Below are 13,034 nucleotides of genomic sequence, written 5' to 3'. Positions count from 1 at the left end.
TTCAGACTTAGGACTAGGGGAGTCCCAGGGGACCCCCCCTAGATCCCCCACTTTGGCGTTGAGACACCTTTAGATGCTTCTTCGGGGGAGTCAGTCTCGCAGCACCGGTCTTCTCCCCACTCACCCTCCACACAATTCCCTGTCCATTCTGTCACCTGCTCTTACGTGTTTCCGTTTATTTCCCACCTAGGTTTTATGGCAGGCACACAAAGAAACCCCCAGATGTCTCAGTATGGACCTCAACAGACAGGACCACCCATGTCGCCTCATCCTTCTCCTGGAGGCCAGATGCATCCCGGAATCAGTAGCTTTCAGCAGAGTAACTCAAGTGGGACTTACGGTCCACAGATGAGCCAGTATGGACCACAAGGTAAACGACGCTTCTCAAAGCCGCATCACCGTAGGTTGTAGAAGGTTTGTGAGTATGTTAGTCCTTCAAGATCTTCATATCACAGACACCTTTCCAGATCCCATTATTTGTTACCGGCAGATCTGTGCACTTAACACAAACCCACCGCCCTTGTTGCCCACAGTGACGGGGAGAGTAATTATAGCAAGTGATCATTAGGCATTCACGCATCAGACACCGTGGGGACTGCCGGATTGTTTTTTTTTTTTTTTTAAGATTTTATTTATTTGACAGACAGAGATTACAGGTAGGCAGAGAGGGAGAAGCAGGCTCCACGCTGAGCAGAGCCCGATGTGGGACTCGATCCCAGGACCCTGAGATCATGACCTGAGCTGAAGGCAGAGGCTTAACCCACTGAGCCACCCAGGCGCCCCGGGGACTGCCGTTTAACATAGAGAGGAGTAAGTCCATTTCTGTGGTGTAGTTCGAAATGCTTGTTGAGAAATAGACACAGATCTTGTCCTTGAAATGTTTCTGTCTTAACACTTGGATTTCATTATGTTGAATTCTGATCGTGTCCCCTGTCTCTCCGTAACTGCCTCTGGAACAGTGCGCCCCAGACTCCAAAGGGTGCTGTCTTGTGACATCCACTCCCGGTCTGTCTCCAGAGTTCTATGTCCAGGAAAGAGCAGCTCTCATTTTCTCAGTCAGTACCAGTCTTACTCTGTGAAGACAGAGCCAAGCCTGACATGAACAGTCTTTCAACAAAGGAAGATAATGGGGCACCTGGCTGGCCTCGTGGAACATGTAACTCTTGACCTTGGGGCTGTGAGTTCAAGCCCCAGGTTGGTTGTAGCAATGACTTAAAAATAAAATCTTTAAGATAATGACAAAAAAAAGGAAGCTAAGGCAAGAGTCGAAAAATAATGGAACCATTCCCAAAATGCACTGTTTACATTCTGCCTTCCTGGAAGTTGATGTATGTTTTGTCATGTACATGTAGGCTCCTCTTATCAAGGTTTTTAACCTGATACATTTTTTTCTAAGACACTTTTGGCAGTAAGGCATTTGAATTTCGCACCTTCTTTATGTTTTGTTTATTTAAATTAGACATTAATGGATAATTTAGAGAGCATGAGATAATCTGGCAGGATTCCCAGAGTTTCCTCAAAAATATCAGGAATATTCCAAGTGAAGATGATGAATGCCCACTAGGAAATTGTAGTAAACCAACAGCCAAATCAGGTCTCTTCCTGTTAAATACAGTCTTCTTCTCTTTTGAAGACCTGTGTGTGTGTGTGTGTGTGTATGTGTGCGTGCACGTGGGCGCACGTAGCGAGCCACTGAGCTCTATCGAGGGTCTCAAGTGTCAGGGTCCGTGGAGCGTCTCCAGCCACGGAGCCAGCGCCGCACAAGGCGAGATGCTCCCCTGAGAAGGCTTTGCCCACCTTCTTGGCTTCTCCCCCGGTGTCTCTCAGGAAAGCCTTTCTTTCTATTTGTGGTGCTTCACGGTTTGAAAACGGAGTGACCGATGTGTCTGTGTTGTTCTTGAAGATTTCTTTCTGAAAGATCTCCAGCATCTTCCATAATCCCACATCACGTAGTTCCCTTGCCTCGAGTTGCTTCATTATCTTACATCCCAACTCTTTCTGTGAGGAAAAACTCTGCTGGAACCCCCAAAACAAGATTTAGTGCTTGGCCCTTTCCCCCCTTTGTCCGTATGTGGAGTGGAGGTAAACTTGGTGTTTTGCTTGATTCCCTTTCCACCATGTCATCAGTGGCTTCCCGTGATACCAATTTCAGGAAACCCTCAGAATTCAGGTCCCACCTGACAGTAGTCCGCCTGGTCCCTGGCAGCCCCAGGAGGCTGTGACATGGAGAGACGTTTGTCCCTGCGCTGAGGCACGTCAGTGAGGCACTCAGGTGTAAGGCCACCTCTCTGCCCATGGGACCCATCCGGCGGGGGGTGTCTTCAAAACTGGGTTCCTTGGACCCTCGCAAAAAGGAGAAAACTGGTGAAAGTTAGAAAAGCAGTTTGTACATTGTGATACACACAGAAAATGGGGACTTGAGCTCAGAATGTAACTGGAGACAAGGTCAGAGCCTGTTGTTCTCAGAACTGGGAGTGGCTAAAGGTCTGGGACTTAACCGCTGAAACTCACAAGGGCTTTGTGTAATCTTCAGAATTGGTCTGTCTTCTCTTAAATAATTCACTCTCGCAACCTCATCCTCTGCTGTTCTCAGAATAAGGGAAGATAGAACCTTGACTCTCTGATGAGTCTTTTGTGAACAGTTAAGAAAGCGCTTATGCTCCCAGAGTTAATAGCAGGAAAGGCCATGTCTATAGAATGGATTTCTTCTCCAAATAAAACCCTCAGTTTTCCGGAATAATTGAACATTAGGATTCATAATTTAAGAGCACTGAACCTGTGAGGGTTCTCATCCAAACTGCTGTCTGTATGTCCTTGGAAAAGTACTTACTCTTTGGGAATTACTTTTCCTCTAGAAAATGAGAAAATTCGATCATGTTACTTTGGAATTTGCTTCCAGTTCAGGTGTCCTGCGGTCTAAATCTTGCTTCCAACTCCACAGCCTTTTATATCAACGCAACCAGCTGGATCCACTCGTAACATTTTGGTCTTATAGTCAGGAAGGGATTTCTTTTAAGGCAGAAACACTGAGTATAGGTTGATACTCGAAACCACTTAGAATAAGGATAATTTGCATACTCAACACTTTTTCCCTTGGAGAACTTGAGTGCCTGCATTTCTGTCCTATCTGCCGTCTCTCCTTCCCCCCGGTGACCTCTCGCTCACAGCCGCTGCGACGTGCGAGTCCTCCTGGCGTCCTTGACGGGCTTCCAGCGCTGTGTGCTTAGAATCAGCGTCCTGGTTCTCTGTGTGCGGCTCCGAACAGTCTGCCTTTCCTCCTTGTCTTCTCCTCCAGTGAACACTGAATCACAGGAAACAAATGCTTGTAATGTACTGTTCAGTTCCACAAATGGCCTTACTTTTGAATTTCTCTTTGTTGATTCTTTTAAACATGACACAAATGAAGTATCTTGTTCTTTCTCCTCTTAATTAATTATTCAAATTAGTAGTAAAACATTCAGCTTACAATTCTGTGTTACATGTGTTAAGGTCTCTGAAAAGAGTCACTTGTGTGTGACCCATAGAGCCCATTAGTGCCATCTTCCGTTTCTGTGCCGGGCTGGATGACTTTCTTCTGGGTTCATTTTGTTTTTAAGAGGTCTCAGAGAAAAATATCTTACAGTCTTTTTTTCAACCTTTTTATTGTCAGGAATGGCTTCTCCAAAATTGTTTTTAGTATTAACAGTCAACATTTATTACTGTGTCCTGGGTCCTGTTTGAGGCATTTCGTTTTGTTTTGTTATAGATTTTATTTATTTACTTATTTGAGAGAGAGAGAGAGAACGAGCGAGCAGGGGGAGGAGCAGAGGGAGAATCCCAAGCCAACTACCCTGAACACGAAGCCCAACATGGGGCTTGACCTCTCAACCCTAAGATCATGACCTGAGCTGAAATCAAGAGTCAGACATTCAACTGACTGAGCCACCCAGGCACGCCTGGAGCGTTTTCCATGGACTAACTCATTTAATGCCCACAACAGGCTCTGTGCTACGTACTGTTACTGTGGCACATGGCAGATGAAGAAACTGACGCATATAATAGGCAAACAGCTTCACCAGGACACGCAGTGGTCATGCCGGGATTCAAATTCAGGCTGACTTGCCCATTGTCTTAATTAATGGGAAGCTGTCACGTTATCCCCATTTTGCAAATGAGCAGGTGAGTAGGTTACGTAATTGACCCACAGTCCCACAGCTAGTAAGTGTGAGAACCAGGGTTCAAACCAAAGGAGACCTCGGAGACCGCTCACATAGTCCCATGCTTCCGACATAACCCCTCCTGGCCAGTTCATTCAGTGAGCCACTGGGGAGACACAAGCTACTTGCCTTCGAGGAACAAGGAACGTTTTGGGAATACAGGCTTCGAAATACATCAAAGGTACTGGAGATGAAGAAAAAAGTTTCTATGAAGTTAAGGAAATTTTTAGAAATGTACATTAATACTGAAAATTCTGAATTATTAAATACGCGAGTAGAGTGAATCCAATCTAAATGTGTGAAAATGTTTAATTGCGGTATATTTTATGAAATAGTGCTTTTCTACCTTCAAGCAAGTACATATAGTAACTATCCCTATAAAGGGTTTGCAAGTAGGGTGATTGAGACTTGCTTTAATAAATAGAAAGGAGTTAGAGAATTGACATGTTAATTATTAATGAATTTGGGGGAAAGAGCTGAAACAAATTTCACCTTTATAGCCTTTATATTTCTTTCTCTTTTTTTTAAAAAAAGATTTTATTTATCTATTTGACACACAAAGATCAAAAGTAGACAGAGAGGCAGGAAGAGAGAGGGGGAAGCAGGCTCCCGCTGAGCAGAGAGCCCAACGGGGGGGCTCATCCCCGGGATCCCGAGACCATGACCTGAGCCGAAGGCAGAGACCCAACCCACTGAGCCACCCAGGTGCCCCAGCCTTTACATTTCTTAAGAACAAAGACTGCCTTGTATTGTGTTCTCTAGAACAGTGTCTCTCAAAATGACGATAAATATTTTTTGCATATTTGTCACTAATTGCAGAAAATCGGCATCTAGCCTTAATATTGCTATAAATAAGCAATATTACCTTGCAGTCTTCTTTTTATGCTCAGATTTAGTTTCCACGTTGTAAGATTTAAGCATGAATTTTTCTTAACAGACCAATAACCATCACAATTTTATCAAAACCCAGGATTTAGGAAGGAGTGAAAAAAATTTAAACCACAAAGCAACTTAAAATTTAAAAAAGAAAGAAAAAAACACCATAAAGCAGCTTTAATTTTGACCAGTGCAAAACTCCTTTTCCTTGCTAATTAAAACCAGCAGCGCTCAAGAGTGCTGCCATTCACCCCCTGGCTGAGGAAGCACATCCTCGTGACGTCATCCCGTGGGCTGTTCCTCCATGGAAGTTCTTGGTCACAACAAGCTGGACAGACTATAGGAATACAGGATGTGGACATTCAGCTTTTCTTGACATCTCAGCAAGGTGCCTTTTGCTAGGGCTCATAGCTTGGCCATTTTTTCAAATGTTTGAAAAGAAACGGCCTTACTGAATGACAAGCCACAAAAGGGTGAGGGTCCCTCAGCCCTCAGGGGAAGCAGGTCAGAGCTCTCCCTCCAGGCGGCGCTGTCCGCACGCAGGCACGCCCAGGGCATGGCCACTCTGGAGCCCAGGGAGGACAGGAGCTCCAGCAACGGGTGACCACGGTGACTGAGATGCTTTTGTTTCTTACCATAGAGATTTTACTGTTTTATACTAAATTTTGCTATTGACTTGAGATAATACGTTTTTACATTTTTTAATGTTTGTGCTACTTCTACTCAGTCTGAGAAATAAATTCGAAAATTTGTGCATGATGAAAGTAAAATTCGACATATGTGCAAGATATATAAAGATATATAAAGATCATTTCACTCATAAAAAGTCACTGATACCGTAACAGTTCCTCTCTATTCTTTGAAAGGTGCTATTTATTGACTGTCAGGGCCCAACAATAGTTGCAGTTACTAATTTTTTTCCCCCACAGCAACATGAGACGGATAATTTTATAGTATATCCTTTTTGCAGATGAGGGAACTGAACTCGGGAGTGACAAGTGGCTTTCTAAAGGTCCCACATAGCAGACCATTATACCCCTGCTCCTTGAGGGCCTTTGCTCTCTTCTGCACTCCCCGTCCTGGAGTCGGATGCTGGCTGGCATCTGACGGTGCCCATATGTCCCCTGGGCCTGTCTGATGTCGGGCTCTATGACAGTTGTTTCTCTGAAGATGCACTTCTTCCTGGGGAGCCGTGAACACGCACACAGCTCCCTTCGCTGGGGTGGCTCTCCTCGGTCACCTTGGTAGGACACCTCCCCTCGCCACTCTGTAGAAATCTCCCTTCGTGTTTCTTGAGGGCACTTACTGGCACCACATGACATGGTCTAGACTTGACTTCTTTGCCTGTCTCATGCCACCAGAATGGCAGCTCTTTGCCTTCATTTGCTGCCGAATCCCTAGCCGTTAGCACACAGTGAGCGTGGAGGAGGCCCTCCCTTCAGAGCTCTTTCTGAAAGAGATGAAGATGGGGAGTTCCAGAGGTGCTGGTGCTTTTCCCACCCTACCTTGATGCTTCACAGGGTTGGGGTTGATGACTCAATGCTTAAGATTTATCTTTGGGAGGTGAAACGAAGGATCATGTTTGTCTATTTCTTTCTGTGCATGTGTATTCTCTGCACTGAGCTTGCATTATTGTGTAATTAAATTTTTAAAGCGGTTCGTTTAGGTAACATACGGAAAGAGCTACCAGAAGTGAGTCGCTGAAGCCATACTTTAAGGCAGTTGGCCTTTCCCCCTCTATTCCAGCTTTGGGCAGGATGGCTATTTCTCTTCCACTGTGAAGACTTCTTAAAATGCATGTTGATCTAGGGAAGATGTGGTGCCATAAATACCAATTCCAAAAACAAATTCTCTCCATTCCCACCAATAGCAGGATTTAATGTGACTGAAGGTAAGTTATCTTTCATTTTGAACCTGCATTTGTGGTCTACGAAGACCACAATGATTCCTTTGGAGGGATCATTTTCCCTCCAAAGTAGTATCTAATAAAAGAGCTATATTGTGTTATCAGCCTGTGTAGAAAGCTGGAGTTAGAAGAAGGTTTTTGAAATACAACTTTTTTTTTTTCTTTTAACACAGAAAGGATCTTACTGAAATATGGTAACCAGCAAATAAACATGTGAAAAATGCTCATTCTTCATTGGGGAAATGAAAATTAAAGTCACAGTGATACCCACTCCATACCTCCTGGAATGGCTCTTTTTTTTTTTTTTTAAATTAACAATATCAAGGATGTAGAGCAGTTAGAACGCATACATTTTTTTTTTTTTTTAACTCATACATTTTTTGGTAGATTTACAAAGTCAAACACACTTACCCTACAACCTGGCACTCTCATTCCTCGGGTCCTGCCAAGAGAAATGAAACCTATGTCTACGCAAAGACCTGTGTGCAAATGTTAGCAGCTTTGCTTGTAATTGCCAAAAACGGGGAACAACTTAAATGTCCACAGAATTGAAAGCTACTCGGCAACCAAAGGGAAGAAGCCGCTGACGTGTGCAGTGATGTGGATGGATTTCAAAAGCGTGATGCTAAGGGAAAGCAGCCAGACACAAAAGACTACATGCGACATGATTGTGTATGACGGTACTGGGGAGAAGGCAAAGCTGTAGGAAGAGAAATCAGATCAGTGTTTCTCACGGGTGGTCATGAGGCTGACCACAAACGGGCAATTTTTTTGTCATGGTAGAACTATCCCATGTTCTGGTGGTTATAGGACCTATAGGATTGTTACTGTATGTAAATTCTATCTCTATAAACTTGACCTAAAATCATGATGTAGTAGACAGCTATAAGAAGTGCCAAACATAATTAACTGAACAACAAGGTCAGTGCCTTTTTAGCACTAATCCACAATTACATTTATCATAATACATAGCTAATTAGTCCGTTTTATTTTTTTCCTGCTCTGGGCAAAGTGTCTGGTCTGTGATTTGGGCACCGTTTTACCCTCCACAGCATGGGGGAAATGATAGGGAGCCTTGCGTGTAGAAGTGATTCTCCAGTTTTTGTCAAATGATGACACTGAGAAGCAAAACTTCTTATGTGAGTGGAAACACTTAATAGTTCTTCAATATAGGCAGGAGGCTTGGAATATAGACTGTAACTTGCAAATTAAATATTCCAGAGTCAGGTACAGAATTTTTTGTGGTCCTGCTAAAATAATAATGTGACTGGAACAGAGTCCCGCTCCAGCTAGTGCTTGACTACACCTCCTGGTGGGTTGAAATCTGAATTTATCTGGTGACCGATTTCCCGAAATTGGTGTGCCAAGATGAACCCACTTGAAAACTGTGGGCTCTCGGACTTGGCTGGAAGACCCGTCCAGCTGAGGTGGGCTGGCCCAGCATCTGCTGCCTTCATTGTGCTTAACGCTGGATCCATCTGTTTTCTGTCGGTGCTGGTGCCAACAAATTACTAATCTATTAGAAAAACATGGAAATAAGATTGCACTTCTCATTCCTGGCTTTTCCTCTCATATTTTGCTTGGCTTACATGTTTGGTTTTTGTTTATTTGGGGGAGAAAGATATGTTATTGAGAAGGCAAGGGGGGGCATTAATCACTTTTCACTCCTTCCACACATTTTTAAAAAAGATTATGGGGAAAGATCATCCGTTATCCACGATGCTGACAGTATTGTGATCGTTGATGATGATGGTGGCCACTCCTGTGTATGCGGGGCCTCTGTGCTCGGCACTTTGCTAGTCCCTTGGTGCCAGGTCCGCATGATCGTGCTTACTTTTACAGATGGCAAAACCGATGGTCAGACAGGTTAAGTAACTTATCCAAGGTCATGCCGCTATTCAAACCCAAATTCTAGAGCCTGCACTTCATCCGTTGCTGCCTCTTAAGCCATTTAAAGCCTTTAGAAAGCATTTTTATCCAGGCATGTGAGTTTAATGAGGAGTCTTTAGCGTTTCAAGGAGAAGAAAAGGGGACTTTGTACTTCTTCTCCCAAACAGAGGCCTCTGTAATTAGAACGGATTCCCTTGACGTGTGCTTTTGAGTGCCAATTCATGGAATCAACCCAACTGATTGAGGAGAATGAGATTGGGAGCACAGCACTCAATGGGCCTTTCTACGCACAAGTGCTTGCGTGCGTGTGTGAGTGTGTGCCTGGGTTGTGTGCTCACACGGACCCCGCCCACCTGCTGTCCGCAGACCAGCTGCGGAATGGAGCAAAGCCATTGAAACGCAGCCCTTCCTCTTAGCACGCACCATGAATGAGAAGGAAGAAGTAGGGTCCAGGGTAACCGAACATCTCAGTCATTTCTTTCCTTTGTGTTCCTTAAAATACAGCCCCTGACTGCCAGTTATACCAAAGTGCAAGAGCTCAGGCTGACAGGGTTTCTCTGTTCCAGCCGTAAGCAGAGTTCAACAAAATCAGGAACTTTCTTCTCTAACAAAACTGCATTGTGGGCCCCGTCTGCCAGAACCATGTCCAAACGCTTGTTTTCTAAAACAAGATTCAAGTGTTATTTCATTTCCTTCGAAAGCAAAGGGTACATATGTTTTCACTGAATCCGGTTTCTTACCAAATGAGTCACTTACCAAGTGCTGGGGAAGGGCGGGAGCTAGTAATCGAATAAATATGTGAATTAATTTCATTTGCATTCGAACTGTGAATGAGTTTATTTATTTTTAATAAAAGCAAGAGCCAAAAAAGAGCACTGTGTTCCCTGATGCTATCAGACTGTCTGGAAGCGAGGGCGTGTGAGGTCAGTGAGGATAGAGACAAGTCTTAACTCTGCCCACAGAGAAGCTTTCGGAGGCCTGTGCTCCAAGAAGGCGTAGGAAGAGGCAGGCCAGCAGCCTACCCACCGCGCCGTGTCCCTCACAAGCCGGGGAAGCATAAGGTGCCCTTTCCACCACAATGGTGTGACAGGAAGACAGACGGGGACCTTATGTGTGGTCCTGTGGGGTGGGAGATTCCAAAACAACTGAAGAACTTTTTATAAAGAACTTTGAAATTGATCAACAGTGAATGTTTTACGTTTTACGTGGAAACAGTGTCCGTTCGATTATTTCCGCAAAGGCAAAGTATTTTCTTAGGAAAAGGCAGCGTAAATTCAAGGAGCTGGCTATTAAAGACCGACTCATGAGGACCTGAATGGTAGCTGTTCACACCTCTCCTGTTCCTTCTAGTCTCTCTTGTTTTCCTCCCATTTCCAGTTCCTGAACTACTGGGGCATCACTCTGTTGTCATTCCCCTTTAGGCTTTCCTTCGCCTTCCAGAGGACATTCAGAGTTGAAGAAGTTGCTGGTTGTAACAAGTCCCCTTCTGTGCTGGCGGAGCACTATATTGGTTTGTCCTGAGATTGGTCTGTAGCAGGGGCCAGCACATTATGACCAATGTTGGCCCACCACCTGTGTTTGTAAATAAAGTTTTATTGGGACACAGGCACTCTCATTTGTGTATGGAGACCATCTGGCCCATATAGCTCAAATATATACCATCCAGACCTTTACAGCAAACGCGTCAGCCCATGGTCCCTGTGAATGGTAACCTTCTCGCCATCTGCAATAAATAACACACTCCACGGACACCCAACGAGAAAGCTCACGTGATGTACCCAGGCCCTATTGAAAAGGCCGCAGATCTCTTGTAGGTTTATAGGTGATGCAGTTTCACACGTGTGGATTAAGGAAACCTCTTTTTATGGTTGCGATGATGTGTCACATAAGTATAGTTTTTCCTTAAGCGTTTGAGAGGCCACCCAGTAGTGTCATGTGCTCGGACTCTGAACCACACACACAGATTTTACCTGCGTGCGAACGGTACCTTTTCTGCTTAGCGGGCCCATGACCTTGAGACGAGCTCCTTAACATCTTGTGCCTCAGGTGTCTCATCTCCAGAATTAGGATTGTAATAACAGAGGCCTCTTAGGCTTGAAACGAGGATTAAATGAGTTCACACAGAATTTGGAATTGAGCTTAGCACACAGTAAATATTAAGTGTTTGCTTTTATTATTGTTACTCATCAAATCCAATTTCTGCTGGAAAACCTGGAGATACTCCTCTTTATCTTCAGGATAAACCGTACACTTGGAGGCTTGGAACACAAGGCCCTCCTGAACGTGCCCTCTGACCCCAGGGTGCCCGGCACACAGCCACACAGAGCTCATCAGTGGCCTGATGTCTGCGGTCTGGCTGGCTGTAACGTGTGCTGTCCTCTCCTCTGCCTGACTCGCCACCCAGATACCTACTCCCTCCCATTTTCACGTGCTCATTTGCAGTACTTCCCATACATAATGTCCTTTAACCCTAGCAAGAGCGCAAGTAGACAGTAGTAGAGGGGATTATCTTTGGTTTATGGGGAAGAGGATGAAACCTAGAACGGGGAGAACAAGTTAAGATCTGGGAGACAGTCTGTGTGGAGCCGTCACTTGGCACCAGCTCCCCCAGGGCCTGCCCACCTACAGGTTCCCGAGGTCCCCGCCCAGCAAAGGTTCCCGAACTCCCCTACTGCGCTGATCCCTGCCCCACCCCCAAGCACACTTATTCTTGCACTTTTTCTTTTTTGCTTTTCTACACTTTCTTGTCTTATCCCTGCTACTCTACACACACACACACACACAGACACACACTCTGAGCTTTTTGAGTGCAAGAATTGCATTGTATTTAACTTTATATCCCCTAGAACAGTTACATTATTTTGACAAGGAGATTCTTCCAGAAAGCAGTAAGGATTGATTGGGAAACACTGATCTGTATTCTACAAATGCTTTTTACATTCATTTTATTTCAGTAATCATTTGTGGGAAGGCAGCATGTTTTATTGGTTAATTACATGGGTCCCATAATCCTTTGGCTTGAGCTTGACTCCTAACCTACTAGCTGTTGATTTTCTCCATTTGTAGATGGAATCGTCGTCATTTATATGTATTTCTTGTGGTTATTGGAGAAATGAATGTAATCATCGAAGCAAAGCATTTAGCCCCACGTGTCGTACGTGGTGTGGTTTGGCAGTTACTATCTTCAATTATTATTATTATTGGAATGACATTACATATGCCTTTAATTTATTTGATTTTAATCTATGTACACTCAGTCAAAATAAAAGGTGTGGAAGGAGAGAGAAGACAGAACTACTGAAATAGTTGGGACCCTTAAAGCCGCCATTCTCCTCAGTGTGTCCCCCACTGTGAACGGGGCTGGAGGTGCACTTGTGGTCCCTCACGTCCTCCTCAGGCTCTGCCTGCTCCCCGCGGTGTCCCCAATTCACTGCGCCCACGTCTGGGTAGTGCTTGAAGCCATATTTCCTAAGACAGGCACTAAGCACAAACTAGCTGCTTCATCTGGTGCTCAGGTAAAAAAAACAAACACACAAACAAACCAGACGTGCTCCCAGCATCAGAGAAAAGCAGATTGTTTGGCCAGACTGCTGTTGAGCCCCCACACGACATCCCCTGTGGGGTTTTATTTTTTTTATTTTATTTTTTTTTAAGATTGTATTTATTTATTTGACAGAGATCACAAGCAGGCAAGGCAGGCGGGGGGATGGGGGAAGCAGGCTCCCCGCTGAGCAGAGAGCCCAATGTGGGACTCGATCCCAGGACCCTGAGATCATGACCTGAGCCGAAGGCAGAGGCTTAACCCACTGAGCCACCCAGGCACCCCTCCTGTGGGGTTTTGGAGGATAATTTTGACCACACGTTTGTCTCACGTGTTGTCTTTCTGAGAGCCCCGGATCAGGACTGTCGAGCACAGTGGTGACGTGGTTGCAGTCTCAGTGGTGTGTTCCCAAGGACTAGGGTTGAAATCATGACTTTGCTTAAAAGGTAAGCATGTGAGCGTTGGATGGACTGAGGCAACACTCACTACCAGCGTCCCCTGCCTGTTTCTGGATGGTCTGGATGATTAGTCTGCATGTCCCCTCCATCTCGCAGCGGTCCTGTGTGGCTCTTTGCCTTTGGAATGGGCCAAGCGAGCACGTGTTGACACAGCCAGCCTCATCCGT

The 13,034-nt window shown here is 45.0% G+C and overlaps 1 protein-coding gene across 10 annotated transcripts in view; it reads left to right on the top strand.

Moving 5' to 3' along the window:
* ARID1B (AT-rich interaction domain 1B) overlaps positions 1-13,034 on the top strand; it is a 439,186-nt gene that overhangs the window by 363,964 nt on the left and 62,188 nt on the right. For 9 of the 10 annotated variants that reach the window (XM_045080141.1, XM_045080135.1, XM_045080139.1 and 6 more), the window contains one exon: positions 191-370. The exons of the other annotated variant lie outside the window; for it this stretch is intronic. In XM_045080141.1, the coding sequence (XP_044936076.1) occupies positions 191-370 (180 nt within the window). The remainder of the gene's footprint in view (positions 1-190; positions 371-13,034) is intronic. 10 annotated transcript variants of the gene reach the window in all.

The sequence above is a fragment of the Mustela putorius genome, unplaced genomic scaffold (genome assembly GCF_011764305.1).
Source record: "Mustela putorius furo isolate JIRA1106 unplaced genomic scaffold, ASM1176430v1.1 tig00000450_pilon_pilon_pilon, whole genome shotgun sequence".
Lineage (NCBI taxonomy): Eukaryota > Metazoa > Chordata > Mammalia > Carnivora > Mustelidae > Mustela > Mustela putorius.
The sequence above is the reverse complement of the archived record's forward strand: the minus strand, read 5'-3'. Positions and strand labels throughout refer to the sequence as shown.